This window comes from Eubalaena glacialis, chromosome 16 (genome assembly GCF_028564815.1).
Source record: "Eubalaena glacialis isolate mEubGla1 chromosome 16, mEubGla1.1.hap2.+ XY, whole genome shotgun sequence".
Taxonomy (NCBI): Eukaryota; Metazoa; Chordata; class Mammalia; order Artiodactyla; family Balaenidae; genus Eubalaena; species Eubalaena glacialis.
In genome coordinates this window covers 64661246-64688932 of record NC_083731.1, presented here as the reverse complement: position 1 = coordinate 64688932, position 27687 = coordinate 64661246, and the positions used below count along the sequence as shown (strand labels likewise).

Genomic DNA, 27687 nt, shown 5'->3' with positions numbered 1-27687 from the left:
AGAAGACATACAAACAGCCAACAGGTACATGAAAAGATGCTCAATATCACTAATCATCAGGGCAGTGTAATCAAAACCACAGTAAGATACCACCTCACACCTATAGAATGGCTAGGAAAAGTGATAGAAAAGACAAGAGATAGAGTGTTGGTAAAGATATGGAGAAAAGGGAATCTTTCTGCACTGTTGGTGGAAATTTAAGTTGGTACAGCCACTGTAGAAAACAGTATGGAGGTTCCGCAAAAAGTTAAAACTAGAAACACCGTATGATTCAGCAATCCCACTTCTTAGGTATATATCCAAAGGAAGTGAAAACAGGATGTTAAAGAGATACCTGCACTCCCATATTCTCTGCGGCATTATTCACAGTAGCCAAGATTTGGAAACAACTAAGTCTACATCCACAGATGAATGGATAAAGAAGATGTGATATATAAATACACAGAATGGAATATAATTCAGCTGTGAGAAAGAGGGAAATCCTGCCATTTGTGACAGCATGGACAGACCTTGAGGACTTTCTGCTAAGTGAAATAAGTCAGAAAGACAAATACTGTATGCTATCATTTTATGTGGAGTCTGAAAGAGCCACACTCATAGAAACAGAGAGAAGAATGGTGTTTGTTGCGGGGTGGAGGAAATGGGGAGATGTCAGTCAAAGGGTACAAACTTCCATTTATGTGATGAGTAAGTTCTGGGGACTAATGTACAAGCATGGTGACCATGGAAATTTCTAAGAGAATAGATCTTAAGTGTTCTCAAAAAAGAGGTGATTATTATGTGAAGTGATGGATATGTTAACTAACCCTACTGTGGTAATCATTTTGCAATATATAAGTATATCAAATCATCATGTTGTGCCCTTTAAACTTACACAATATGTCAATTATATATCAATAAAGCTGGAAAAAAAACACAACAAAAACAGAACCTGGATTTACCCTCCTGTTTGAAACAGCTAAAACCACAGATAAAATTTATGAAGCAATGGTACTAAAGAAAGTGGTGGACATCTGTCAACAAAAGTGAGTGATCCCTGGGAAACAGGAAACCAATGAGGTGAGCCCTATGATTACCCCACCTTCCTGCATGGAGGAAATATTTTTGGAAAACAGTTTGGCAGTTCCTTAAAAAACTTAATGTATACTTAACACGTGACCCAGCCATTCTACTATTCAGTATTTACCCAAAAGAAATGAAGCCATACATTTAATAGAAAAACTTATGCATGAATGAAGGTTCTTAGCAGCTGTATTTGCAGTAGCCCAAAACTGGAAACGACCCAAACGTCCATCAGCTGCTGATTGGATAAACAAATTTGTGGTATATCCATACAATGAAAGACCACTCAGCAATGAAATGAAATGTACCATTGATACATAAAACAAAAATGGATGAATTTCAACATAATTATGCTAAGGAAAAGAAGCCAGACTCCCTCCCCCTCTGCCAAAAAAGAAGAGTATGGTTCTGTTTATATAAAATTGTACAAACTGTAAATTAATCTATAATGACAGAAAATATATGAGTGGATTGGGCAGGGTGGGGAAAGGTGAGATCTGAGGATTACAAAAGGGCACAAAGCACTTTTGGGGGCGAAGAATATGTTTATTATCTTTGAGTGTAGTGATGGTTTCACAGGTGTATACATATGTCAGAACTTATCAAATTGTAAACTTTAAACATAAGCAGTTTATTGTGTATCAGTTATACCTCAATAAAGCTGTTTTTAGAAAGTGAAAGACTAACATCCTATTTAACGGTGAAAGGCTGATATGATAAGGGACCAAATAGAACACGTAATATATGGGTTAAACAGCAAATGAGTCACTGCTTAAGAGAGAACTAGTGAGCTCCAATATAGATCTGATGTAGAATAAAAAATATGAAAGAGAGATGTGAGGATTGCATGAAAAGGTCTACATGTTTAATCAAAGCTCTAGGAGGAGAGAATGTGTAGAGTGAGGAAGAGGCAGTATTCAAAGATAATGACTGAGGAATTTTCCAGAATGATGTTAATCCCAGCATGGTGAATCCCGAGTAGCATAACTAAAATAGATCCAAGCCTAAATATATTATGGTAAAAATGTGGAACATCAAAGACTCCCCTCCACACCCCATCAAAAAAAGAAAAGAAAAAAAAAAGGAAGAGGAAGAAGAAACAAACCAACCAGGGAGGATCTACGTTACCTGAAGAGGATTGATTATTGGATTGGCAGCTTACAAACTCCCAGTAAAGGCTGGAAGGGCTGGATATGTTCAAAGTACTGAGAAGAAATAACTGTTACCAGAATTTCTATACCCAACTAATCTGTAATTCATGTGGAGCTGTGTACATCGCCACCGTGAACAGTAAGGAAGATAATGGAGAGGATGGATATTGGGTAGGCTACTGACAGTATCTGCCATGACTAAAACAAGTGGAGGAAAACTGTGGGATAAAGAAAATATTATCTATCAGAGCAAGTCAATAAATAGCATAAAATAAGATGGGAGGAAGGATAGGAGCTAACTGAAGTCTGGCTTCTCCCAATCCTTACTATCATGAACACAGTTAGCTAGAAGTCTCTGTGTCATGCAGAGGTTCTCTGCAGATGTCTGTAATGATGGAAGTTGAGACACCAGGCTCCTAGGGTCTACGTTTATACATCTGGTAGTTTCAAGAGGGACCTGGCCTTAAGAGTAAATTTTTTGACCCTCTTCTCCTTGACTCTTACCTTAACTTCAGAAATGTTTTCCTGGGAATTCCCCAGCAGTCCAGTGGTTAGGACTCCATGCTTTCACTGCACAGGGCCTGGGTTCAACCCCTGGTTGGGGAACCTACAATCCCACAAGCCACGTGGCATGGGCAAAAAACAAAAAAAAACAAAAAAAAGAAACGTTTTCCTATTCAGTTTGTCTTGGGATGTATTGTCACTAACCTTGCGACTTTAGCTCTAGAATTCTGCTTTTCTAAATTATTGCCTATATTATATTACTCCAGCATTCACCCTTATGATCTAAGATCAGAGAGTCAGCTTCAAGAATGTAGGGGTAAATGGTACTAACTAAAGTATCTATTTATGCTTAATCTTCATTGTCTCTCAAATACAGGGTAGTAGTCTGTTCAGACAGCATCATCAGCTTAACCTAAATCATAGGCAACGTTGCTGCCGAGTTGTGGTTCTAGATAAGTGGCAAAAAAAAGATCACAAACACAGTTTTAGAATAGTTGGTTGACCCAGACTAAGGCTGCACAAAATACAGTTTAACTCTGTTGCATTGGACTTGTTTAGGACTGGATGATGGATAATCATAAAGTAAATTTGTTTGCTGTAAATTGAAAGAAATATAGAAGAATGAGATGTTTAAAAATGCACAAGAAAATAAAAATTGACTATGTGGTTCACAAAAATTTAGCCTCACTTATTTTTTATATCTCCAGAAGTTTTGGGTAGTTTCCAGTATTTGAGAACTAACCAAGAGGCAGACAAACCTGTGTGGCTTATTTTTTGAGCGCAAGTTTTATCAGCATCAAGAAAATTCCCCCAGATTTTAAGAAAGCACTGGCAGTATTGTCACCTCAAAGACAAAATGTAAAGTTTAAACTTAACCTCATTTTTACAAATGAGCCAAAGTATTGTTTTCTACGTAAAAGTGTGATCTAACCTAAGTTAAAGTCAAATTTTTACTGAAGTTATTTTCCTTTTAATAAATAGCATTTAGGAGACCAATATATGTGTTCCATGTATAAAATATTTGGCACTTGAAATTTAGGATCAATGACAAAACAGCATTTATAAACAGCTAAATTGTCCATTCCCTCTCTCTTTTGAGGGCACATATTTATGTAGAGCCATTGTGATTTCAGGGAGAAAAACTAAACCACCACGACCAGATTCCCCAGCCACGACACCAAACATATCTGTGAGGAAGAAAAACAAAGATGGGAAGGGTAAGTACTACTACTGTAACTTCCCTATAATACTTAACGGGTCAAGTGACATTCAGATTGCTTTCAAATGTCTGCATATTGTAAGTAGAAACCACCAGCTTTTATTGAAATGGATCTTATTGATCTGCCACATGCTTATAAGATAGGGTTGCCACCTTCTGTAGAAGGACTGGTAATAATGTAGTCCAAGAAATCCATCTAGATTTTCACTTACCTGTCAAAATAATCCATCCTTTCATTTAATAAAGAGCCTCTTGGAAGAATTCAGCCACGTTAGGTTTTCAGTTCATAGACACTTTATTACATTGTCTTGGAGTTTTAGTATTTTCATAACTGCTGCCCAAATTTGAAGAAAATTATTAAGGCTAATCTGCTGGCTCTTTATATAAAAAGAACAACTATTGAAAGGTTTTGTACAACTCTTTCTCAGTTTCTTCGGCGTAGTAACGGTTCTTAAAGAGGGTGAAAAAAAAAATTGTCTCAAAGTGCTTTCTCCCTAAGTCATCACACATCTAATTGGCAGGATTGCTCTGTTCAGACATCTTATACAGGACTAATAAAAAGATCTATGTTAGACCCTAAAAATTATGACCATTATATCACCAGTACTAACTGAACTGTGTAGTATGTTTGTATAATTATAGATGGAACTTAAGAAGACCTTTAGTTGTGTTTTATTATGTTCTTTCAAATGAAATTTTGGGCAGTTAAAAAGAAATTGCTTTTGTTTCAGGAAACACAATTTATCTTTGGGAGTTTTTACTGGCACTGCTCCAGGACAAAGCTACTTGTCCTAAATATATCAAGTGGACCCAGCGAGAAAAAGGCATTTTTAAATTGGTAGATTCTAAAGCAGTGTCCCGGTTGTGGGGGAAGCACAAAAACAAGCCTGACATGAATTATGAGACCATGGGAAGAGCCCTCAGGTACGTGAGGCTTCCATAGTTCACTGTGTGACCAGTAGCGGTTCCTAAATACTGAAAAGTAGGTGACTTCTAAAAAGTGCGTGGGTTAAAGAAATGGTGAATTTTATTGTTGAAGGGCTAAAACCACACTTCTTATAGAAATGAGTATGTATTTAAGTTGAAATCTTATTCCAATCTGGGAAAATGTTCTCTTTCCTCCCCCCAAATCTTCATGCAAACGAGATATTTTACTTATGAAGGGATCAGAAAATGTTAAGCTATCATCAGAAATTGTAAATTGACCACAAGGCTCACATGTTTTGAGTCATTAAACTTTAGTTCAGCACAAAGTAACAACTAGTGGTAATGCAGGTACTGAATAAGAGGGTGCATTTTTAAACATGAATCTCAGGTATGATGTGTAATATATTGTGTTGGAATAAATTAATGCTTCGAGCATAATATTAGCCACTGTGAAAATGTTGAACAAATGTATCACTTAAACCCACTTTTAGTTTGTTTTTCTTGTGATCATGTCATTTAGTCTTTAGGATCTGGGTATATTTGAGAAAGATTTATTAGAAATATCAGTGATCTGAGAACTTGGTAACCTTTTTAAACCAGAACTATTTAGTTACAGTTGGCATTTTATTTTTTAACTCACACACTTTTTAGGTTCTTGATTTAATTAAAATAAATGACAGAATTTGAATCATTTCTATTTGTACATCATTAAGTTTTATACAGAAAATTGTTTCAGATTTACTGAAGCAAATTTAAACAGGTTAGGGACATTATAATTAAGCTATGGAAGAGAAATAACTACCCTTCATTTAGAAAGTCTTTTCTCACCTGTTTCCAGCTTTAAACTTTTATGATTAAGAAATTTTTATTGTGTTGAATATTATTTTAGTTTATGTATAACTGAATACAATATTGATGAAATTGTCTGCTTTGAATAGGTACTATTACCAAAGGGGTATTCTGGCAAAAGTAGAAGGTCAGCGCTTGGTGTATCAGTTTAAGGATATGCCGAAAGACCTTATTTATATAGATGATGAGGATCCAAGTTCCAGCATAGAGTCTTCAGATCCATCACTGTCTTCAACAACCACTTCGAGTAGGAACCAGGCAAGTCGATCGAGAGTATCTTCAGGTCCAGGGATAAAAGGAGGAGCCACTACAGTTCTAAAACCAGGGAATTCTAAAGCTGCAAAACCCAAAGATCCTGTGGAACCTGCACAGCCATCAGAGGTTCTTAGGACAATGCAGTCCACACAGACTCCATATCCTACCCAGCTCTTCCGGACTATTCATGTAGTACAGCCAGTACAAGCTGTTCCAGAAGGAGAAGCAACCAGTAGCATGCAGGATGAAACATTAAATTCTTCCGTTCAGAGTATTAGGTGAGAAAACTAAACTTACTGGTGCAGATCATTGTGCGATGTTTCTGACCAGAGTTGTCGTTAAACGTGTCAGGATTCAGAAGTGAAAATAAAAATTATATAGATGTCAAGCTAGAACTCTTGGTCAACAGATTGTTTCAGCAGCGTTGCATCAGTCCTGTGATTGTATCAATGATTCCTTATTTTTATTTATTTATTTTTTAAAGCACTCTTTTTTTTTTATAAATTTATTTACTTTATTTCTCTTTGGCTGCGTTGGGTCTTTGTTGCTGCGCGTGGGCTTTCTCTAGTTGCGGGGAGCGGGGGCTACTCTTCGTTGTGGTGCGCGGGCTTCTCACTGCGGTGGCTTCTCTTGTTGCAGAGCACGGACTCTGGGTGTGTGGCCTCAGTAGTTGTGGCGCATGGGCTTAGTTGCTCCGCGGCACGTGGGATCTTCCCGGACCAGGGTTCGAACCCGTGTCCCCTGCATTGGCAGGCGGATTCTTAACCACTGCACCACCAGGGAAGACCCTGATTCCTTACTTTTAAACTTTGACATTACTTGATGTTATTCAATCAATTTGAATCAGTTCTCTATAGCTTTGTGTAACTGAATTGATCCATATAAGAAGGGATCCACATATAAGAAAATCCAGAGAATAGTTTCAGATCTTTCTTCAAACAAAGTTAGAAGCTGTAAAAATTTAACATAAATTTACATATCATGACCCTTTGGAATGCATTGAGTTCTAAGAAATACACATTAGTCCTTGGGAAGATACTATCTTCTCAGATAGTATCCAGAATAGTTCTAAAGTTCAAACAGGTTGGAGGCCAAGAATCGAAGGTCCTCTGTTTCAGGCTTTTAGATTGGCAGAGTTGGAAGAATAGTTTTGTGGTTTAATCAAATCAAATCTGCCTCGTAACCCCAGAACATGAAACAACAAATTAGACTGCTCTATTGCAGACACTTGGGACTGGTCTTGACTGATTTAGAATGGGAAAAAGGAGGAAGGCAGAAAATTAGATGGACATTTTCAGGTTCTGTTTTTCCATTTCTACTGCCATGAATTTCCAGAACATGAATTATAATAAAATATAGGAGCCCTTCCAAATCCAGTAAAAATGATTCTTTGATTATTTTCATTAGCTGACTTCAATCTTACAGTTGTATATTCTAGAATATAAATGCTGGGTTTTTGTTCAGTTGATCTTGAAGTATACATTACCTAGAATCAAAACAGACTTATAGACGATTCAGTCTTCCTTGTATGGTCCATTTAAACGTTTGACAAGTTTGATTTAAGAGAATTGAATTCTCTTAAATCGTTGACTTGTAAGGAGTAGAAAGATCACGTTTTTTCCATCCTAATTAAAGAAGTACTTATTTAACTCTATATTTTCCTTTTAATGTTTTATTTTCCTCTAAGTTCTGTTGGTTACTTACGATGACTGAATATCTAATGGAAATTATGTGGTTCCTCGCATTGGTTTCTATGCTCTTTGTCATCTTATCATTGTATGTATTTGTGTTGATATGAAACATACAGTGGCCACAGCTGATCACTGGGACTCCCTTCTTGGACTGATTCAGTTGTTTTTTAGCATCTCTAATCAAAGTTTCCTTTTTAGACCTTGAGAATAAAAACAAACCAGAAGAAAAACAACAAGAGCAACAAAAACACATACCTTTAGCTCTGAAAGATAGTAAATTGTGTATTATATTGGATAGTTTATTACTCTGAATGTCAATTTCTGAGTAAGACTCACTGCCAGATATTAAAACATTGTAATTACACTCCCTACCTCTGATTTTCAAACTGTCTTTGGTGTACCTTTCAGAATCTTCATTTCCACAGTCTCAGGGTTCTGTGGACTCTCTGCCTGCTTCCTGTTTCTCCTGTTTTTTTCTCTTGCAACCTACATGTTACCGATGCATATCATTATGTGATGTTTCTGACCAGAGCCATTCTTTGTTTAATGGCTCAAGAGTCAGCATTCGTGATAGTGCCTTCTTGCAGCTTTTGTTAGATCTATTTTGCACACAGAGAGCAGTCCAATTTCTGTAGCCTTCACTGCCAGCTCTCACTCTACTCATAATTCCTTCCTTGCTCTCCAGCTAAAGCTTACTTCTTGCCTGTACCACGTTCTGGTACATAAACCAGGTGTTTCAGGTGACTTTAATGCCTGTCTCCTGCTATACATTTAAATCTGTAGGAGCTAGATTCTATTCATTGTCCTTTTCCTAGCACCTAACATAGTCTGACATGTAACACCCCTTCATATTTATAGAATTTATTTTGAAGTAGTGTATATGATCATTCTTTATCTCCTTTTAGAATAATGAGTTCTCTAAGTGGACTACTTATAAAACGAAGAAATACAAAATTTAACTTTTCAAACTTTAAGACAATTTTTTTCCTTTCTTTTCTTTTTTTTTTTTTGACCATGCTGTGCGGCTTGTGGGAGGGATCTTAGTTCCCTGACCAGGGATTGAACCCGGGCCCATGGCAGTGAAAGCTCTGAGAACTAACCACTGGACCGGCGGGGAATTCTCAAAACACAATTTCTTCTTGTAGAAATTATTATGTATTTATATGAATGTACGTATGTATCCACATACATTCTTTTTTTTATATATAAATTTATTTTATTTATTTATTTTTGGCTGCGTTGGGTCTTCGCTGTTGCACGTGGGCCTTCTCCAGTTGCAGCGAGCGGGGGCTACTCTTCCTTGTGGTGCGCGGGCCTCTCATCGCAGCGGCACCCCCCATTGCAGAGCACGGGCTCCAGGTGCGCGGGCCTCAGTAGTTGTGGCTTGCGGGCTCTAGAGTGAATGCAGGCTCAGCAGCTGTGGCGCACAGACCCAGTTGCTCCACAGCATGTGGGATCCTCCCGGACCAGGGCTCGAACCCGTGTCCCCTGCATTGGCAGGAGGATTCCTAACCACTATGCCACTGTGGAAGCCCCACATACATTCTTAATCATTCATTTGACTTTAAAATAAAATTCTTCTCTCATTTGGTTATATTTTATTTTCCTCCCCCAAATCCTACTTATTTTCACTGTAATTATCCCAACTTTTAACTATGAGAAATTTCAAAATATGGTAAGGTTGAAATAGTACACTGAACACCTATACCATCCACCTGGATTCACAGTTGATAGCATTTTGCCTTATTTGTTTTCTCTCTATATTTATTTATACCCTTTTTTTCCTGTTTGGCTATTTGTCAAGTCAGTTGACATCACCATGACATTTCACCCCTAAATACTTCAGTGTACACTCTTTAAGAATAGAGACATGCTGGGACTTCCCTGGTGGTCCAGTGGTTAAGACTCCACGCTCCCAATGCAGGGGGCCCCGGGTTCAATCCCTGGTCAGGGAACTAGATCCCACATGCATGCTGCAACTAAAAGGTCCTATGAGCCACAACTAAGACCCAGGGTAGCCAAATAAATAAATAAATTAAAAAAAAAAAAAAAGAATAGAGACATCCTAAATAATCATATTATCACTCCTAAGAAAAGTAACAGAAATTTGGCTATATCTTTCTTGACTACTTTTTAATAAAATCAAAGACCTTTGAAATATTTTTTCTATAGTTGAGGGAAGGTCAAATACTTACGACTTAAATTTAGATTAATTATTAAATTAATATACAGCAAGAGCTGATACTTTCAAAGAACTCTCTATATTTCATACACTTTACATATATTAATGTATAGAAAATCCTTATTGCTCAGTGAGGTGTAGGTAATATTCCTGTTTTACAGTTGAGGAAACAGAGGCAAGGAGAGGCCACGGAGCCTGGTCACTTCTAATAACTGGTGGAGATAGTGTTTTAATGCAAGCAGTTTAGTCTAAAGCAGTGAACTTAATGATTTGCCATACTGTCAGTTAATTCACATAATCACATGAATTATCACTTATTTACAATGAAGTAGCAACATATTTTTTCTCAATTTTTTCCTTTGCTCTTTTCTTTTTATCTCACATAATTGCACAGAGAGTTATCCCTCAGTATCCTCAGGGGATTGGTTCCAGAACCCCCTTTGGAGTCCAAAACCTGAGGGTGCTCAAGCCCCTTATGTAAAATGGCATAGTATATGCATATAAGCTCCATACACCCTTCCATATACTTTAAATCATCTCTAGATTACTTATAATACCTAAAACAGTGTAAGTGCTATGTAAATAGTGGCCAGCATGTGGCAAATTCAAGTTTTGTGGTTTGGAACTTTCTAGAAATTTTTTTTGGGGGGCGTGGATATTTTCCAACAGAGAGGTTGGTGGAATCTGCGGATGTGGAGACTGTGGATATGGAAGGCCAGCTATATCTATATTGAAATTGATTAAACTTTTCATAATTCATTTAGGGTATATATGCTCAGTTTTACAAATTTTAACTTTGGCTTCGCAAAAATAAACCTCTGGTAAAATATTTTCCTGAAATTGTTCCTTGGTAAACCTGCAAGTCCATATACCAACCCAGTATAACTTATTTCTCTATAATGTTTATCCAAGTACTAATAGTTTGTCTTAGGGTCTTTTAAATAAATTAGCCTCTAAAAATGTATAATGTATACATCATACATTTTAAAGCAGTGTAATGGAGTAGGAAGAATGTGGGCATAACCTCGCCCTCCAGCCTTGTCAATTATTAGATGTGACGTTGGATCACATTAACTAACTATTCTGAGTCTGTTTCCTCATCTATAAAATGAAGATGATATTATTTAAGCTTACAGGTGGTTGTAACAATTAAATGACACTTTCTGACATCTGATATTCAGCAAAAGCCAAATATTATATTGTATATCTTTCTTCAGAAAGTTGGAGGAATTTTAAATTACCAGTATTGTACCAGTTGGTTACAAGCAGCTTAAACTTTTTAAAAGTAGTTAACTGTAATATAACCTTTGTTATATAATATAACGAGACACAACTGACAGTTTAATCATTAACTAAGAAAAAAATAATTTAAAATTCCTGTGGTTGGGAAAAGGCTGCGTAATATTTAATCCTTTAATCTCTGAATTTTTAGTGAAAATTTATTGTTTTAGAATTTGTTCAAATAAGCTAATATATTTACATTGAAGATATATATCTGCAGATATATATATATATATGTCTCAGTATATATATTTTCTGGCAGATGGCAGTCAGGTGTTATTTTCTGTCAGATGGCAGTCAGGTGTTCAGGAAAGAGACATCTTTTTCTGACTTGAATGAAAGCATTGAAAGTCTAGTGGTAGCCCTGATGAGCAATATGGAAATTTTCAAAGTGCATTATTGCTCATGCCACATCTGAGAGAGGGAAAGAGGAAGGGGAGGGGTGTGTATTAAAGGTTGTAACTCCCCACAGTTTAAAGATCTAATAGAAAATATTCATCTTTGGCTGAAGTTATTCAGGACTTAAGAAGTGACAGTATGTTGTAATGGTTAAGCACATAGGCTCTGCAGTTGAATGACCCCTTTTCTTATCTAACTGCTCACCTGATGCAAGCTGTTCAACTACTTTGTGCATTAATTTTTTCATATGGAAAATTGGGATAATACTTATAGGGTGGCAAGGCTATACATATTTATAGATACAATCTGTGTGCTTCCTATATGCCAAGTTCTATTTTATCTATATGTACATGTACATGAACTCTTGGCATGGGAAGCCCTTGGGTCTTTTTTATTTAAAAAATGGTATCTGTCAGCTACCATTTGCAGGCTTAGATTCCACCCAAGGTATCCTGATTCAGGCGGGTAGGGAAGAAGGGGAGGCACAGTGTATTTTGGAAAAGTGCCCTAGTTCCCGAAGTTATTCTGTATCCTTCCAACTCATCCCTGCCTGCCCAATAGTATTAGTACATCTGGCCATACCCTGCCAGCCTATTAAATCTTCATTACCTGACTCATATTCTCTTCTAGCAATGTCCTTCAAGAGAGCTGCCGATCTCCTGCTGTAGACTACTCCTCACAGTGGTGACTATGGTGGCAAACTGAACTTGGGAATCAGTATCCTACGTGTATGGGTGGGCTCCAGTTATCGTGCGTCTTTCTGCTTCCTTTGAACTTCTCCTGAGTTGTGCTGAGTCATCTTTCCATCTAGCCCATTTGTCTTCTCCTCCAGAATTTCATTTCTCACATGTGACAGGCCACATAATTGTAACTTGCTAAAATTTACCTGTGATAGTCTCCTGGCAATAATTAACATTTGGTTTATGGGGACTAATCCAGCTCCTAGCCATTTGGAGTAGCAATCATGTCTCTTTTGTAAAATAGCTTTATAGAATTCAGAGGAAACACAGTTGAGATCCAGATGCTGAGTTTTTTCAACAGCATTTGTTTTATATTAACAATGGCCATAACTATAAACTTCACAGCTGTGAACTTTTAAAATTAGATTGACTTATAATATCATTTATGTACCTCTTTTCTTCAATAAATGGAATTAACAACCTTACATAAACTGGATTTTACATTAAAGGATTTTATGTTAAAATTGTATCTTTATGACTAAAATTTGTGAAAATTACTTGAGCTGAGAAAACTGCTAAAACACGCCTCTGTTTTTGCCAAGGTTTGGCCTTATTTTTTGTTCTATCTGCCAGCCTAAAGAACCCTCATGAGTTAATTATATTCATGACTTGTTTTATGTAATATGAACCATGAATTATTAAAATTCTTCTGATAATTCTCTCATATACATTTAAGATGGAAGTGTTTTTTATTTTAGTTAATTGAGCGTTTTCTCTCTATATATAGAAAAACAGGTTGAAAACAATTATAATCATGTGAAGTTTGGTAATTTGGTTGGGTATATTGATGACATTACCCCTCAAATATTAAAATGATAGTGAATCCAATATGTTTATTTAAAAGTCCCTAATTTTCTTTCAGGCAGCTTATACATAACTTCCTTGGGAAACGTTTTGATATCCTCCTCCCCCAACAAAATTGCTTCCCCATTTGTGTTAATATAGCACTTCGTATAGACTTTTTTTTTTTTCCACCAGATGGTATCATAGTTAATGGACTGAGAGTTTTGTGTTGGGATTTCTGTATGTAGAGTGTTTAATGCAGGGTCTGGCACAATGTTTATGTTGTGTTGAAGATATGGGAAGGAGCATTTGAAATGAATAACTCATGTTTTGTCAAAGTGAGTTGTCAAATGTTAAGTTTTAAACAATGTAGAATATGCTAATTTCCTCACTTTTATTTCATAATCTCAATAGGACTATACAGGCTCCAGCCCAAGTTCCTGTGGTCGTATCTCCTGGGAATCAGCATTTGCACACAGTAACACTTCAGACAGTGCCAATCACAACAGTTATAGCCAGCACAGATCCATCATCAGGTGCTGGATCTCAGAAATTTATCTTACAAGCCATTCCATCATCACAGCCCATGACAGTACTGAAAGAAAATGTTGTGCTCCAGTCGCAGAAGCCGGGCTCTCCTCCTTCCATTGTCCTGAGTCCTGCCCACGTACAGCAGGTTCTTACTAGCAATGTTCAGTCCATTTGCAATGGAACCGTCAGCGTGGCTTCGTCTCCGTCCTTCAGTGCTACCACACCTGTGGTGACCTTTTCTCCTCGCAATTCACAACTGGTTACTCACCCACCTGGCACTGTAATCACTTCAGTTATCAAAGCTCAAGAAACAAAAACTCATATACAGGAAGTAGAGAAAAAGGAGGTTGAAGATAATTTGAAAGAAGGCACTGGGGAAACTGAGCAGCAGTCACAGCCTTATGTGATGGTGGTATCCAATGGATTTACCTCTCAGGTGGCTATAAAAAACGAACTGCTGGAACCCAACTCTTTCTAAGTAATATACCAAAGGAATTACGGATGGTGGTTTTTTAATTGAACACTTTCAGTTGTATGCAAACTATTGATTGATTCTAAGGTAAATTCTCCAAATGTTCCTAATTTTATAGTTACTTGTTAAAAATAATAACTTAGAGTTAATTTTGACTTTGTTAGATGAGGGAGGAAAACCCAAGTGTTTCTTTTTGCTCTTCAAATGTTTCAGAATTCAATTGTGAAGGAACCAGGCGTTTTATACTATGAAGACATTCTTTTGAGATTTTTTTCAGTGGCTATATCATAAGCATTTTTAAAGTTTCTTTTTAAATTTTACATCATAGTAGCTTTTCTGATTCTTTTGTAAATACAGTACTTAAATATGACATCAGGAAATTTATATAGGAGCTATTTTCATTCCACTTGTATAGGTTAAGTCTTGACTCTTTCAAATGCAAGACACCTATTTTATGCCTTGTTAAAATTATGATTTCACTTAGATCGACTTTAGTTTGTTGCACTGTATATTGAACTATGACTATGTAAAATATAACATTAAAAATCGAAATGTGCCCATGATATGGTTGAACCTGTTTCAGAAGCAGGATAATATAAAAGCGTCAGCCTAAGAGTGGCTCTCCTACTAACTAGTTGTGTAACCTTGGGCAAGCCACTTGATCTTTCTGGGCGTCATAAGAGGAGGGATGTATTGGATTAGATTAGATGATCTCCAATTTCCTATCTAGTTCTAAATTTTATGATTCTAACCCCTGTGTTTTAAGCTTATCTCCTAATGTAAATATAGCTAAAATATTGCAGAAAAATTAATGACCCTACAAAATTCATTTTTCTGTTACCTGTTAAGATTTGCTCTGAATCTGAATTCCTCCTAAATACTTTGTTCATTAACTCTTTAGGCCACTGTGCACTGTGGTCCACTAGTAAAAAACTTATGTTGCTGAGTGCTAAATGATATACTGCTATTCTGAAAGAGTCAGGGCTCTTTAAGGCCCCAGAAAGCAACCAAGCCTTGGGCTAATCTGGCTGAGTAGTCAGTTGCTATAAAAGCATAATTGCTTTATATTTTGGATCATTTTTTTTATTGAGAGTGGGGGGAGGGGGAATTGCATACAAAGATATACATTATATATCCCAGTTTCTGAAATGAAATAGTTTTTAGATTACTTTTTCAACTGTAAATAATGTACATTTAATTTCACAAGAAAAATTGTTTTCTGCAAATTTTCTAGTATAGCAAAAAGAAATTTTTGTAGATGAAAGAATCATTATGTTTAGAGGTCTAATGTTATATGTTTTCATGTTACAGAGTGAATTTGTATTTAAACAAAAATTTAAATTTTGGAATCCTCTAAACGTTTTTGTATCTTTAATTGGTTTATTATTAAATAAATCATTTAAAAATTCTGTGTTTTTGTTTTCAAGAAAACGTTCCTTAAGAACAAGTATACAGACAATGTTGCTAGTATTACAGTGTTATTAAACGTTTATATAACAGCCTCCATTAGATTAGAATTGCAGAATGTCATCCTCTCATTTTTCCTTTCTACCATGCCAAATGGCAGTTTCCAGACACGACATAATGGATTACGAAGCTCCAAAAATTAGAAAATAAAATGTTCCCAGCAGTAATATTAAACACACTCTAAAAAACAAGTTTTCTAATTAGAAATTAGATCAGTTAATTGTTAAACTTGGAAAACACAGAAACAGAAAAATGTAACAAAATTAAAATCTCAATCCAATACCCCTATACCCAGTAGTAACTTCCACTTATTCATTTCCTCATGTCAGTTAATATTCTTCCCAAATATGATTTTTAAAGGAGCATTCTTATCTCTGAAGATGGAGGGAAACACAGAAGAATCTGAAGGAACAGGCCTTGCTAATTTTCTCCAGTTTACTACCCTTAGCTCATACCCTTCTGTTCCATTGTTTTTCTATGACTTTCCATTCTTCATCAAACCTAGTATAAAAATGTTCAGGCTTAACCATTTCTTTGAGTCTTCATTTCCTTATGGAGGCTCCCATGTCACGGAAAACTTAAATAAATTTGTATGCTTTTCTTCTTTAATGTCTTTGTCAGTTTGAGTTTTAGGCCCAGCCAGGGACCCTAAGAGGATCAAGGAAAAGTTTTCCTCCCTTAGAACCCTAGCCATACATCCCCTAATATAATCTCACCATACTGAACTCCTGAACAGGGACATAACTCTGACTCAGTACGTGGCCTTTCTACATCAAATCATTGATTCAACATGTATTAAGGAAGTACCTGCAATGTTACTGTCACTGTCCTTAACTTATAAACCTGCTGCTTTCCTCACTTTTCCATTCATTCTTTTTCTTAAAAATTTCATTGAAGTATCGTTGATTTACAGTGTTAATTTCTTCTATACCGCAAAGTGACTCAGTTATACATTTATATATTCCTTTTTTTTTTGGCTGCTTGGCATGTGGGATCATGGTTCCCTGACCAGGAGCCAAACCTGCACCCCCTGCAGTGGAAGTGTGGAGTCTTAACCACTGGATCACCAAGGAAGTCCCTATATCTTTTTCATATTCTTTTCCACTGTGGTGTGTCACAGAGTATTGAAAATAGTTCCCTGTGCTATACAGTATGACCTTGTTGTTTATCCATGCTATATGTAATAGTTTGCCTCTGCTAATCCCAAACCCCCATTCCTTCCCTCCCCTACCCCTCCTGCTCCTTGGCAACCACAAGTCTGTTCTCTGTATCTGTGAGTCTGTTTTTATTTCATAGATATGTTGATTTGTACCATATTTTAGATGCCACATATAAGTGATATCATATGGTATTTCTCTTTCTGATTTACTTTGCTTAGTATGATAATCTATAGGTCCATCCATGTTGCTGCAAATGACATTATCTCATTCTTTTTGATGGCTGAGTAATATTCCATTGTATATATGTACCACATCTTTATCCATTCGTCTGTCAGTGGACATTAATCCATTCATTCTTTAACCCACTGTAGTAGTACATTTGCCCTATTACCCTGAAATTACTGTTGCAAAAGTCACTAAAAAGGAATCAACTTCCATATTGCCAAGTTCCCCCCCTTCTTCTCTTTCATGACCTCTCCAATATTTGATAACCTTTTATAACTCACTGTTCCTTTAAACTCTCTATTGCCTTTACTTTTGTGCCCAGCTCTTTCCTGTCGTCTTCCTGCCTTTATAATAATTTCTTAGTGTTCCTCTTGGGTTGCCCCAGAGACTTTTTCAAAGGTTGGAGTTCCCCCAAGTTTTATCTAAAGATCACTGTTCTTCTCTGTTGTCTTCACCTTGTCCCCCTTCAATGTGTTCTTCCCCAATGCAACAGGGGTGCATTTAATTGTATCAAGCCATTCAGTGGTTTCTTACTATCCTCAGCTGGATTTGAGGCCCTGCATGGTTTCACCTCTTCTTGATCCCACCAGCCTTATCTTCAAATTTTACTCTCCAAATCATAGTGTCAGATAGGATTTGGATGCTTTCAATTGCAAGGAACCAAAAATCCTATTCAAAATTATTAAATAGTACAAAATTAGAAGTCTAAAGTTTGGAGGTTTCCAGGTTTGTTAATTCAGGAGCACAGCAGTGATACTGAGCAACCAGATTTCTTCCATCTTTCTGCTTTTCTCAGTATTTTGGTTTAGTTTCCAGGATGGCTTCTGCTGTGGTGGCAAGATAGCTGCAGTAGTTCTTCTATGTTTCTGTCTATCAGTAAGGAGACCTTTCCCAGAGCACCCTGAGCAGCCATCTCTTCAGAGCTCATTGGCTAGACTGGTCATATATACCCCTTCCTAAACCAAGTGCTGGCCAAGGAAGCAGGATTACCATAGATGACTTAGTCATGTGTTGGGGAGATGGACAGTCAAACAAAATTGGACTCCATAGCAAGGAATAAGGGAGGAATGATATAGCCTACTGTCATCTATACACAGCCTTCTTCCCATACATACACTTCCCCAAATGCTCACACCTACAGGAAGCATGATTTCTCTCCTAAAGAGAGATCAGCCGAAGTGTCATCCAGCTACTTGATCCAGTTTCACGGCTAGGGTCTTCAAGGTGATTCGCAGTCCTCTGTTTCAGATCAGCTGTGGCCCCCTGCTTTCTTGTCCTCCACTGCCACACCAGCATGAGCACTGGGAATAAATCTCTTTCCAAGGCTTCTCAGCTTTAGAATACATTTCTTGATGGTGTGAGTTTGATGTCCTGTCTCAGGGTCACCATTTTCCCAGTCTGGAGTAGTTGTCTTCAGTGCCTTGCATCCTTTCTTTTCCATCTGGCGGGTAATACATACTAGAGTCTTTTTTGTAGCATTCCACTTCCAAATACCAAACTGTCTTGTCAGTTTGGGTTCTTGGTCGTTAGCAACAGAGATGGATTCTGGTTTTCAGCATACAAGAAATTTTATTAGAAGAATATCATGCAGTTTACAGAACAGACAAAAAGACTAGAGAAATCGGGGTCAGTCTGAGTCACACAGTTAAACAAATCGCAAAACCATATTGCACAACTGGTCCACTTGTAGCCACTGTTGCCGAGCACCTAAACACCGAGCTTTGTACCACTGTCTCTACTGCTTCAGAAATTTGAGAGAATAGAATTTGCATCTAGAGAGAATAACCAAGGTCCTTCCTTGACTCCTTGCGTTAACTAGCTACCAATTTATGTGACTGGCTGCCCAAAAGAATGACCGTTGTCTTCTATCAGGGCAAATCTAGATTTTTATGGGGTACACAGTTTGGTGGTTGGATGGGTGAGGGGAACTTACTCAGGAAAAACAGAAAAGTAGAATACCAACTTAGAGGGTTTGAAGGGGCTTATGCAAATGAACAGCCCTAAACGCTGTACTTGCCAACTCTTTGAGCTCCCTTTACTTTCCGGACCTCTGCACTTGCTGTCACTCTGCTTGGCACAGTTGCTCTCATTCTATTTGGCTAAATTCTATCTGTTCTTCAGGCCTCAGCTTAGACATTACTTCCTCTGAGAGCTTCTCTGAGTTCTTAAAACTTCCCCACTACTGTCATAGAGCCTTTTAATTTCTCATTTGGGCACAGATGACACTATAATTGGCTGCTGGTATGTGTGATTCCAACACTACATTATAAAGAGCCAAGATTGTAGTCATTTTAGTACCCTCAGTCCCTATTGTAATATCTCCACATAGTAGGTACAATACTCCATATTTATTAAATATGCGACTAAGCTACATACATGTTCTCCTTACCTGTTTTTATGTTCATGTTCTCATGTTGCTAACCACCATCTGTGTGCCAATGACTATCAATTCTTACCTACAGCTCCGAGCTTGTTTTACAAATAGCTTTATAGAGCTATAATTGACATACAATAAATGGCACATATTTAAATAGAGTATAAACTCATGAAATCATCGCCATAATCAAGTAGTGAACCTACTCATGTTTGGTGAACATTAGCCTAAAAGTTTCCTTGTGCCCCTTTGTAACCACTCCCTTCCTGCTGATCTGCTTTCTGTCTATATAGATTACATTACTTGGCATTTTCTAGTATTTTATATAAATGGAGTCATATAACGTGCACTATTTTTTTTTGGTCTGGCTCCTTTCACATAGCATAACTTTTTTGAGATTCATCCATGTTGTAGTCTGTATCAGCATGTTATTCCTTTCATTGCTGAGTAGTATTCTATTACATGGATATACTACAGTTTATCCATTCACCTGTTAATGGACATTTGGGTTGTTCCTAGTTTTCAGCTATTATCATTAAAGCTGTTAGGAATATTCCTGTACAAATCTTTATATTGGACATGTATTTTCATATCTGTTGAACAAATACCTAGGAGTGGTCTGGCTAGGTCATACGATGGTTGTACCATCTTACATTCCCACCAGCAGTGTATGAGGCTTTCAGTTGCTCTACATCCTCTTCAACATGGTCTTTTATATTCAATATTTTTGCCATTTTAGTGGGTGTGTAGTAGTATCTCATTGTGGTTTTAATTTACATTTCCCTAATGACTAATGATTTTGAGCAATTTTCATGAGCTTATTTGACATCCATGTATCTTCTTTGATGAAGTGATTGTTCAGTTTTTTTTGCCCATTTAAAAATTCCCTTGTTTTCTTATTACTGAGTTTTGAGAACTCTATATATTCTGAATACTAGCTCTTCATCAGATATATGATTCGCAAATACGTTCAAAGTGCAGAAACTTCTAAATTTTCATAAAGTTTAATTTATCAACTTCTTTTATGGATCATGCTTTTGGTGTCATATCTAAGAAATCTTTGTCTAACCCAAGGACACAACGATCTTTTTTCTAGAAGTTTTACAGTTTTAACATTTAGGTCCATGATCCATTTTGAGTTAAGTTTTTGTAGATGGTGCAAGGTATATATTGAAGTTCACTTTTTTGCTTTTGTATATCCAATTTGTTGAAAAGACTGTCCTTTTCCATTGAAAAGTCTGAAAAGACTATCTTTTTCAACTGTCCTTTCTGCCCTGAATTACCTTTGGACCTTTGCTTAAAATCAGTTGTTCATACACATATGAATCTATGGACTCTCTTTTCTGTGCTATTGATTTGTCTATCTTTGTACCAATACACAAGATTGATGTGTTGAAATCAGGTAGTGTTTGTTAGTTCTCCAACTCTGTTATTTTTCAAAGTTGATTTGGCTATTCTGAGTCTTTTGCATTTCTATTTAAATTTCAGAATCAGTTTGTCAACTTATAAAATGGAAAAAGTCTTTGGGATTTTGATTGGGATTGGGTTGAATCAATAGATCAGTTTGGGAAGAACTGACATCTTAAGTCTGAATCATGAGCATAGAATATCTCTCCATTTGTTTAAGTGTCTTTAATTTCTCTCAGCAGTATTTTGTAATTCTCAATGTATATGTTTTGCACATCTTTTGTCAGATTTAATTTTCAGTATTTAATATTTAATGGTATTGTAAATATCATTTTTAAAATTTCAGATTCTGATTTTTCATTGCTGACTTTGTTTTAATCTTTCCCCCTATTTTATTGAAGCATAAAGTGCACGAATCTTAAGTGTATAAATTGAAATAATTTGACATGTGACATTACTGTAATTGTCACCCTAGTCAAGATATATAACATTTCCCACATCAAGAAGTCTTCCTCATGGGCCTTCCCAGCCAGGAGATCACTCTCTGACATCCCTCACAATGTTTTTTATTTTCATATAAATGGAATCAACCAGGATGTACTCTGTCTGGCTTCTTTAGTTCAACATTATGTATGTGAGGTTCATCCATATTGTTGTGTGTACTAGTAGTTCATTCTCATCCATATTGTTGTGTGTACTGGTAGTTCATTCTTAGTCTTTGCTCTCTAGTATTTTTCTTCTGTGAATGGACATTTAGGTAATTTCCAGTTTTTGCTACTGTGAATAATGCTGCAATCAATATTCTTGTACACAAACATAAGTATTCTTTTCTCTTGGGCATATGCCTGGTGGTAGAATTACTGGGCAATAGGGTACATGTATGACCAGCTTTAGTAGATAGTGTCAAAGTTTTCTAAAGTAGCTATACCAATTTATACTCTCCCTAGCAATACGTGAAAGTTACAGGTGCTCCATATCCTTGCCAATGCTTGGCACTGGAATTCCTTTTAATTTTAGCCATTTTGGTGGGAGTGTTTGTTTAGTACCAAATTATGATTTTACTGTCCCTGATATAGCTATTGATGTAGAACTTCTTTTCATATGCATACTGGCCATTTAGAGAACATCTGAAAATCCACCAAAGTAATTAACATTAACTTATTAAAGAAAAAATAGACATGGACATTTCAATAAAGGCAGAAAAAGCATTTCATATTGAATGCTTTCTCCCTAATGTTACAATCAAGATAGGAAGTCCATCATCACTACTTTTACTCAACACTATAGTAGACATCCTAGCCAGTGACAACCAGCAAGAAAAATAAAAGGTATAATGATTGCACAGGAAGATGTTAAACCATCTATCACAGATCACAAGACACTGTGATGACTGAAATTCTAAAAGTCTACAAAGTATTAGAAATAGTAAGGGAACTTAGCAAGATGGTTGAATACAAGGTCAATATGTAAAAACTAGCAGCGTTTCTATACACTAGCAACAAATATTAAAAATTTAGAATGCCATTTAAAAAGCATAAAAACCCTCAAATACCCAAGAATAAATCTAATGAAAGATATGTAAGACTTCTACACTGTAACCTACAAAACACTGCTGAGAAAAATTAAAGACGACTTAAATAAATGGAGGGGTGTATTATATTCATGGATTGGAGGAATCAACATAAAGATGTCAGAAAAAAAAGAAATGGAGGCAACCTAAATGTCCACTGACAGATGAATGGATAAAGATGTGGTATACAGATATACAATGGAATACTACTCAGCCATAAAAAAAGAGTGAAATAATGCCATTTGCAGCAACATGGATGGGTATAGAGATTACCACACTAAGTGAGGTAAGTCAGACAAAGGCAAATATCATATGGTATCACTTATATGTGGAATCTAAAATATGATACAAATGAACTTATTTACAAAACAGAAACTGACTCACAGACACAGAAAACAAACTTATGGTTACCAAAGGGGGAAGATGGGGGGAAGGAAAAATTAGGAGTTTGGGGTTAGCAGATACAAGCTACTGTATATAAAACAGATAAACTACTGTATAGCATAGGGAACTATATTCAATATCCTGTAATAAACTACAATGGAAATGAAAAAGAATATCCATCTATCTATATCTGAATCAGTCTGTGTACACTAAAAAGTAACACAACATTGTAAATTAACTATACTTCAATTAAAAAAAAATTAGGATCAGTTTTCCCCAAATAGATTGATCTATAGATTCAATGCAAGCCCAGTTAAAATCCTAGCAGGATTTTTTGTTTTGGGGGGTTCTTTTTTTTTTTTTTTTGAAATTAACAGGTTCTTTCTAAAATCTATAAATAAATGGAAATAAGTTCTATAAAATGTACAAAATGTAAATACAAAGGACTTTGACTAGCCAAGGCAATCTTTAAGAAAAAGTTATAGGGCTTCAAGACTTATAAAGCTACATTAAGATAGTGTGGGACAAGGTTAGACAGACCAACGGAATGAGAACCTGGAAACAGACCCTCATATATATGGTCATCTACCTTACAACAAAGCTGCCACAATTATTTAGTGGGGGAAATGGCAAATGACAGCCTTTTCAGCAAGTAGGGCTTGGTCAATCGGCTATCCATAAGGGGGAAAAAGGAAACTTGATCCCAACCTCCTACCTTTCATGAAAATGAATAAACCTGTCTGTGAAAGGTAAAATAGTCAAGCACTAGAAGAAAACACAGGTGACTATCCTCATGGCTTTGGAGCAGGCAAGGCCTTACATATGATACAAAAAGTATTGATCACAAAAGGAGAGATCAGCAAACCCAGACAGTTTTACCTCAATTATTTCTGTAATTTTTAAGACCCCCTACAATCACTGCCCTATTTAAGAGAGTCACTTTGGCCTGTAATACAGCAGTTGTCTCCCAACAACTGTTCTTTTCCCTTTAATCATTCTTCCATAGTACAGACAGAATAACAAACATAAAAATGTAAATTTAACTGTTACTGCCTTTTTTGAGTAAAAATCCTATAACGGGTTAGCATCTTTAAGAGAATTACATCCAAACTTCTCAGCAGATTACAACTAGCCCTTTATGACCTGGCATTTACCTGCCTCTCCACCCAGTCTGCTTCTAGCTTGAATTTTGGCTCTTCTAATTTCAGAGTTCACATTATCACTCTCTAACATTCGGCCTATTCTGTCTGAATTCCCTTTTCCATTTCCTTCACTAACTAATTCGAATTCATCTTTCCAGACTGAGGTTCTGGTACAACATACTTGAAGATTCCAACCGTATACCTTATATTCGGCTGCGTCCCTTGTTGCTATCACATCACTATTGCCCTTCTTTCGTCTTAGCACTTGAAACAAAATTGGCTTAAGTTTCTGGAAGGCGTTAACACCATTGAATCCCAAGACTTAGTTTAGATTCTGGATGTGGCAGACACTCGCGGTCAGTTACTTGTTTACCTCTACTGACGAGCCGCTCACTCCCACTCCTTCCTGCTCCCCCCCCCCCGGCCCCCATTCCCGTCCCATGGAACTAGCTGGAAGTTTCTTCTATCTGAATTGCACGGGTCAGAGGGCGGTGAGGGAGGGCCTGACCAACGAGGTGGAAAGTAAAGCAGCACTGAGACAAATTCAGGCCACCTTTCTCCCTTCAGTGCCTTCAGATGGAACACGTTTTTCTTCTGTCTGGGAAGCCAAGTAGGAAGAAAGCCTGGGCCTTTGTCGGTCTGGGGAACGGAACAGTCCACCCGCACCGGAACCAAAAGGCTTCCTTCAGACCAGCCTCTGCAAGGGCGGAGCGACTTCCGGCGAGTCCGAGTCCTTTAGGGTTCCCAGCGCCAAGATCCCGACATCGACGCGCCATCCGGAACTCGCTCCCGGAAAAGAACACGTAGCCGAGAACGTCACGTGTCACGAAAAGCTTGGCTGCCTCCGGGAGCCATGATGAGAGCTGTAGAGAAAAGGGAGCTCGATGTGCCTTGTGTTAGTATTATTAACAGACATACAAACGCCGCCAAACGCCACACGTTCCTGAGCGATAACAGTACGACACAAACGTCCTTTCGACCTACCACCCACGGAGGCTCTGCGGCTGTGTGGGTGCGCGCTGGGACTGGGTTACGCCGCGGCCTGCGTAACCATGGCTGCAGGGGGCGGGGCCTGACAGGCTGCTCGCCGGCCGGGGTGGGGGTGGGGCGGGCCAGGAGGAGTCGGTCCTCCACGGTCCCAGCCCACCCCGCGCCAGGGCGTCACCTCCCCGCCCCTCGCGGCACGCTGCGTGGCTGCTCATTGGCTACGTAAGACGGAAGCTCGGTCGGTGTTTCTCCAGAAGTTTCCCCCTTGGGCGGCGGCGGAGCTGGTAACCTCGGTAGGAGCAGTTCCAGCAGCGGTAACAGTGACTATCAGAGATGGCGGCGGCTGCTGCGGGATCTGTAGCAGCCCAGAGGTGCGTGTTTTTCCTTCTCTTTGCTATTATTTGTATCCCCCTCCGTCTTTCTTTAGTTAGAGAGCCCTGCTGAAGTCGTTGTTTTCCTGGCAGGTTTTTCCGGAGCTTCTCAGATGCTCTGATTGACGAGGACCCCCAGGCGGCGTTGGAGGTGAGAGAGCCGGTTCACTGTGCTCTGGGGAACGCAGCCGCGTCGGGTTTCGGCCCACCCCGCCTCTTCCCAGCACTGTCTTCCCGGGGTCGGGGCTGCTGCTTTTCCTGCGTCTCAGCCCTGATGTTGACGGACTCCTCCTCTCCCTTCTGTGTCCCGCAGCGGCCCGGTTACGCTTCCCATTCTTAGTCCGTTCCTGCATCCTTGGAGCTGCTTAGTAAAACCTGCTCTCCTTTTTGGGGGTAGAGGTAACATAGTTGGTCTGAAAGGGTTTGTTTTTTAAATGGCATTTGTGACTGAGAACAAAACGTGAAATCTAAGGCTTGATGTTTGTTCATTCGGTTTTTCGTTTGACAATCATCCTTGCTATTTCTGTGTACCAGGTCTGTGCTGAGTGCCTGTATGAACTCACACTATTGGAACAGAAACCTTTTCCCGTGTGTGCCCGAAAATTTCCAGATGTCCAGTCACTGTTTATTATCCACTCATTTGTTTATTCCTCAAAACAATTTCTTGGGGGCTGCTGTGTGGAAGGCACTGTTTGCTCTGGATTAAACTCTTATTTATGTATTTAACTGACTTGTAAGGCACTTTGTGTTTGTGTTGAGTGAAAAACTATAAAGCTGTGAAGGAAAGCAGAAAAGCAAGAGTTAAATAATAATTTGAAGTAATAAAGAGAGCCCAAACTAAGCATACATGATGCAGTGGGTCACAAAATTTAGCCAGGGGTTTCTTGCTTTGAAACATTAAAAAGAGGAAACTTTGTTTTGCTGTTATGATTTAACATATGTAAGGTTAGGAATTTGAGGCAAGAGAACCTTTTTCCTAGCTATGACTTCTAAAAGAAATTTGTTCCATGGTTAGTAGAGGAGGTGACATTTAAGAAGAGGCGTGAGGGAGTGAGCTTGGAAGCTCTGGGGAAAGATTATTTCAGGCAGGAAGAGGAGTCAGTGTCAGGATCCTGAGGTAGGAATGAAGTCAGCCTGTGCAAGGAGCAGCAAGAAGGCCCATTTGGTTGGAGTGGGATGAAAGTGGAGTGAGAAATGAGGTGGGGAGGAAACCAGGGCGTGGGTCCTTTGGGGCCTTTTAGGTTGGATTATGCTTTTGGGGCCGGGATACGAACAAATAAAGTGGTTGATTACTCATTTGTGCTGTGATGTTTCCTAGTGATGCTTTTGGGATCACTATTAGAGTAATGTTACCAGAGGCACTGAGAGTTTTTCTCCACAATTCTTTACGTCAGCTAGATAGCTATTAATTTTCAGAATCTGCCTTTGTTATGGTCCTCTTAGGCCCCATGCCTCCTTTGGAAATCTAGTTTATATAATAGTTGCTATTAAAGGATTATTAATGTAATGAACTCTTTGTCACGTTACATCTCAGTTATTTTACTTTTAAAATTATTTATTGAAGTGGGATATCTAACACAAATCTTAAGTCTGCACTAATGAACTTGAAGTTTTACATATATGTATACCACCCAGATCAAGATATAGAATACTTCCATTCTCAAGGCTTTCTCATGTTTCTTCCCAGCCAATAATTCATCTTACCCACCTGTTCTGTACTCTGTCACCATCAGTTAGTTTTTCTTGGACTTCATATAAAAAGTATCATACACTAGGTATTCAGTTGAGTGTAGATACTCTGTCTTGCTTTAAACATTATGGGAGATACATCCATAAGTTGTTTGCTTTTCACTGCTGTGTAGTATTCCACTGTATTAATATAGCACAATTTATTCTAACTGAACATTTGGGATATTTCCAGTTGTTAGCTAGTATGAATAAAACCACTGTGAATTTTCTTGTACATGTATTTTGATGAATACATGCAGTCCTTTCTTTTGGGAGTGCATTTGTTTTTTTCTTTCTAGGAGTGAAATTGGATAGTGTAGGTGTGTGATTAGCTTTAGTGCATTTGTCCGTGAAGTGTGGCTCTTGGACCAGTAGCATCAGCATCACTTAGGAACTCAGAGAAATGCAAATTCTTGGACCCCACCCCAGATTTTCTTTTTTATATTTTTTGGCTGCGCTGCAAGCATGTGGGATCTTAGTTCCCCAACCAGGGATCAAACCCGTGCCCCCTGCAGTGGAAGCACGGACTGCCAGGGAATTCTCCACCCCAGATTTTCTGAAAGCACTTATGACTCCTGTAGGCCAGAACTCCTTCCCCTTCCGTTTTACAGAAGAAAACAGACCCAAAGAAGTCCAAGTGATCTGTCATAGAGATGTATGCGGCCAGTTAGAGGCAGAATAGGGGCCTCAGGACACATGTTTCCTGATTCTTAGTCTAGTGCTGTAGAATAGCGGTTTTCAAAAGCATGATCCCCAGACCTTCTGCAGGAGCATCACCTGGGAATTTGTTAGAAATGCAAATGCTCAGGACCTGCCACACACCTGA

The 27687-nt window shown here is 37.9% G+C and overlaps 2 protein-coding genes across 4 annotated transcripts in view; both read left to right on the top strand.

Annotated features, from left to right (window-relative positions):
- The window catches only part of ELF1 (E74 like ETS transcription factor 1), a 105796-nt gene extending 90445 nt beyond the window's left edge, over window positions 1-15351 (top strand). For all 3 annotated transcript variants that reach the window (XM_061170812.1, XM_061170810.1, XM_061170811.1), the window contains exons 6-9: window positions 3851-3934; window positions 4668-4860; window positions 5802-6245; window positions 13458-15351. In XM_061170812.1, the coding sequence (XP_061026795.1) occupies window positions 3851-3934; window positions 4668-4860; window positions 5802-6245; window positions 13458-14052 (1316 nt within the window). In that variant the 3' untranslated portion in view covers window positions 14053-15351. The remainder of the gene's footprint in view (window positions 1-3850; window positions 3935-4667; window positions 4861-5801; window positions 6246-13457) is intronic.
- A 9660-nt stretch (window positions 15352-25011) lies between these two features.
- The window catches only part of SUGT1 (SGT1 homolog, MIS12 kinetochore complex assembly cochaperone), a 42439-nt gene continuing 39763 nt past the window's right edge, over window positions 25012-27687 (top strand). Inside the window, exons 1-2 of the mRNA XM_061170764.1 lie at window positions 25012-25133; window positions 25227-25284. Coding sequence (XP_061026747.1) covers window positions 25096-25133; window positions 25227-25284 — 96 coding nt within the window. The 5' untranslated portion in view covers window positions 25012-25095. The remainder of the gene's footprint in view (window positions 25134-25226; window positions 25285-27687) is intronic.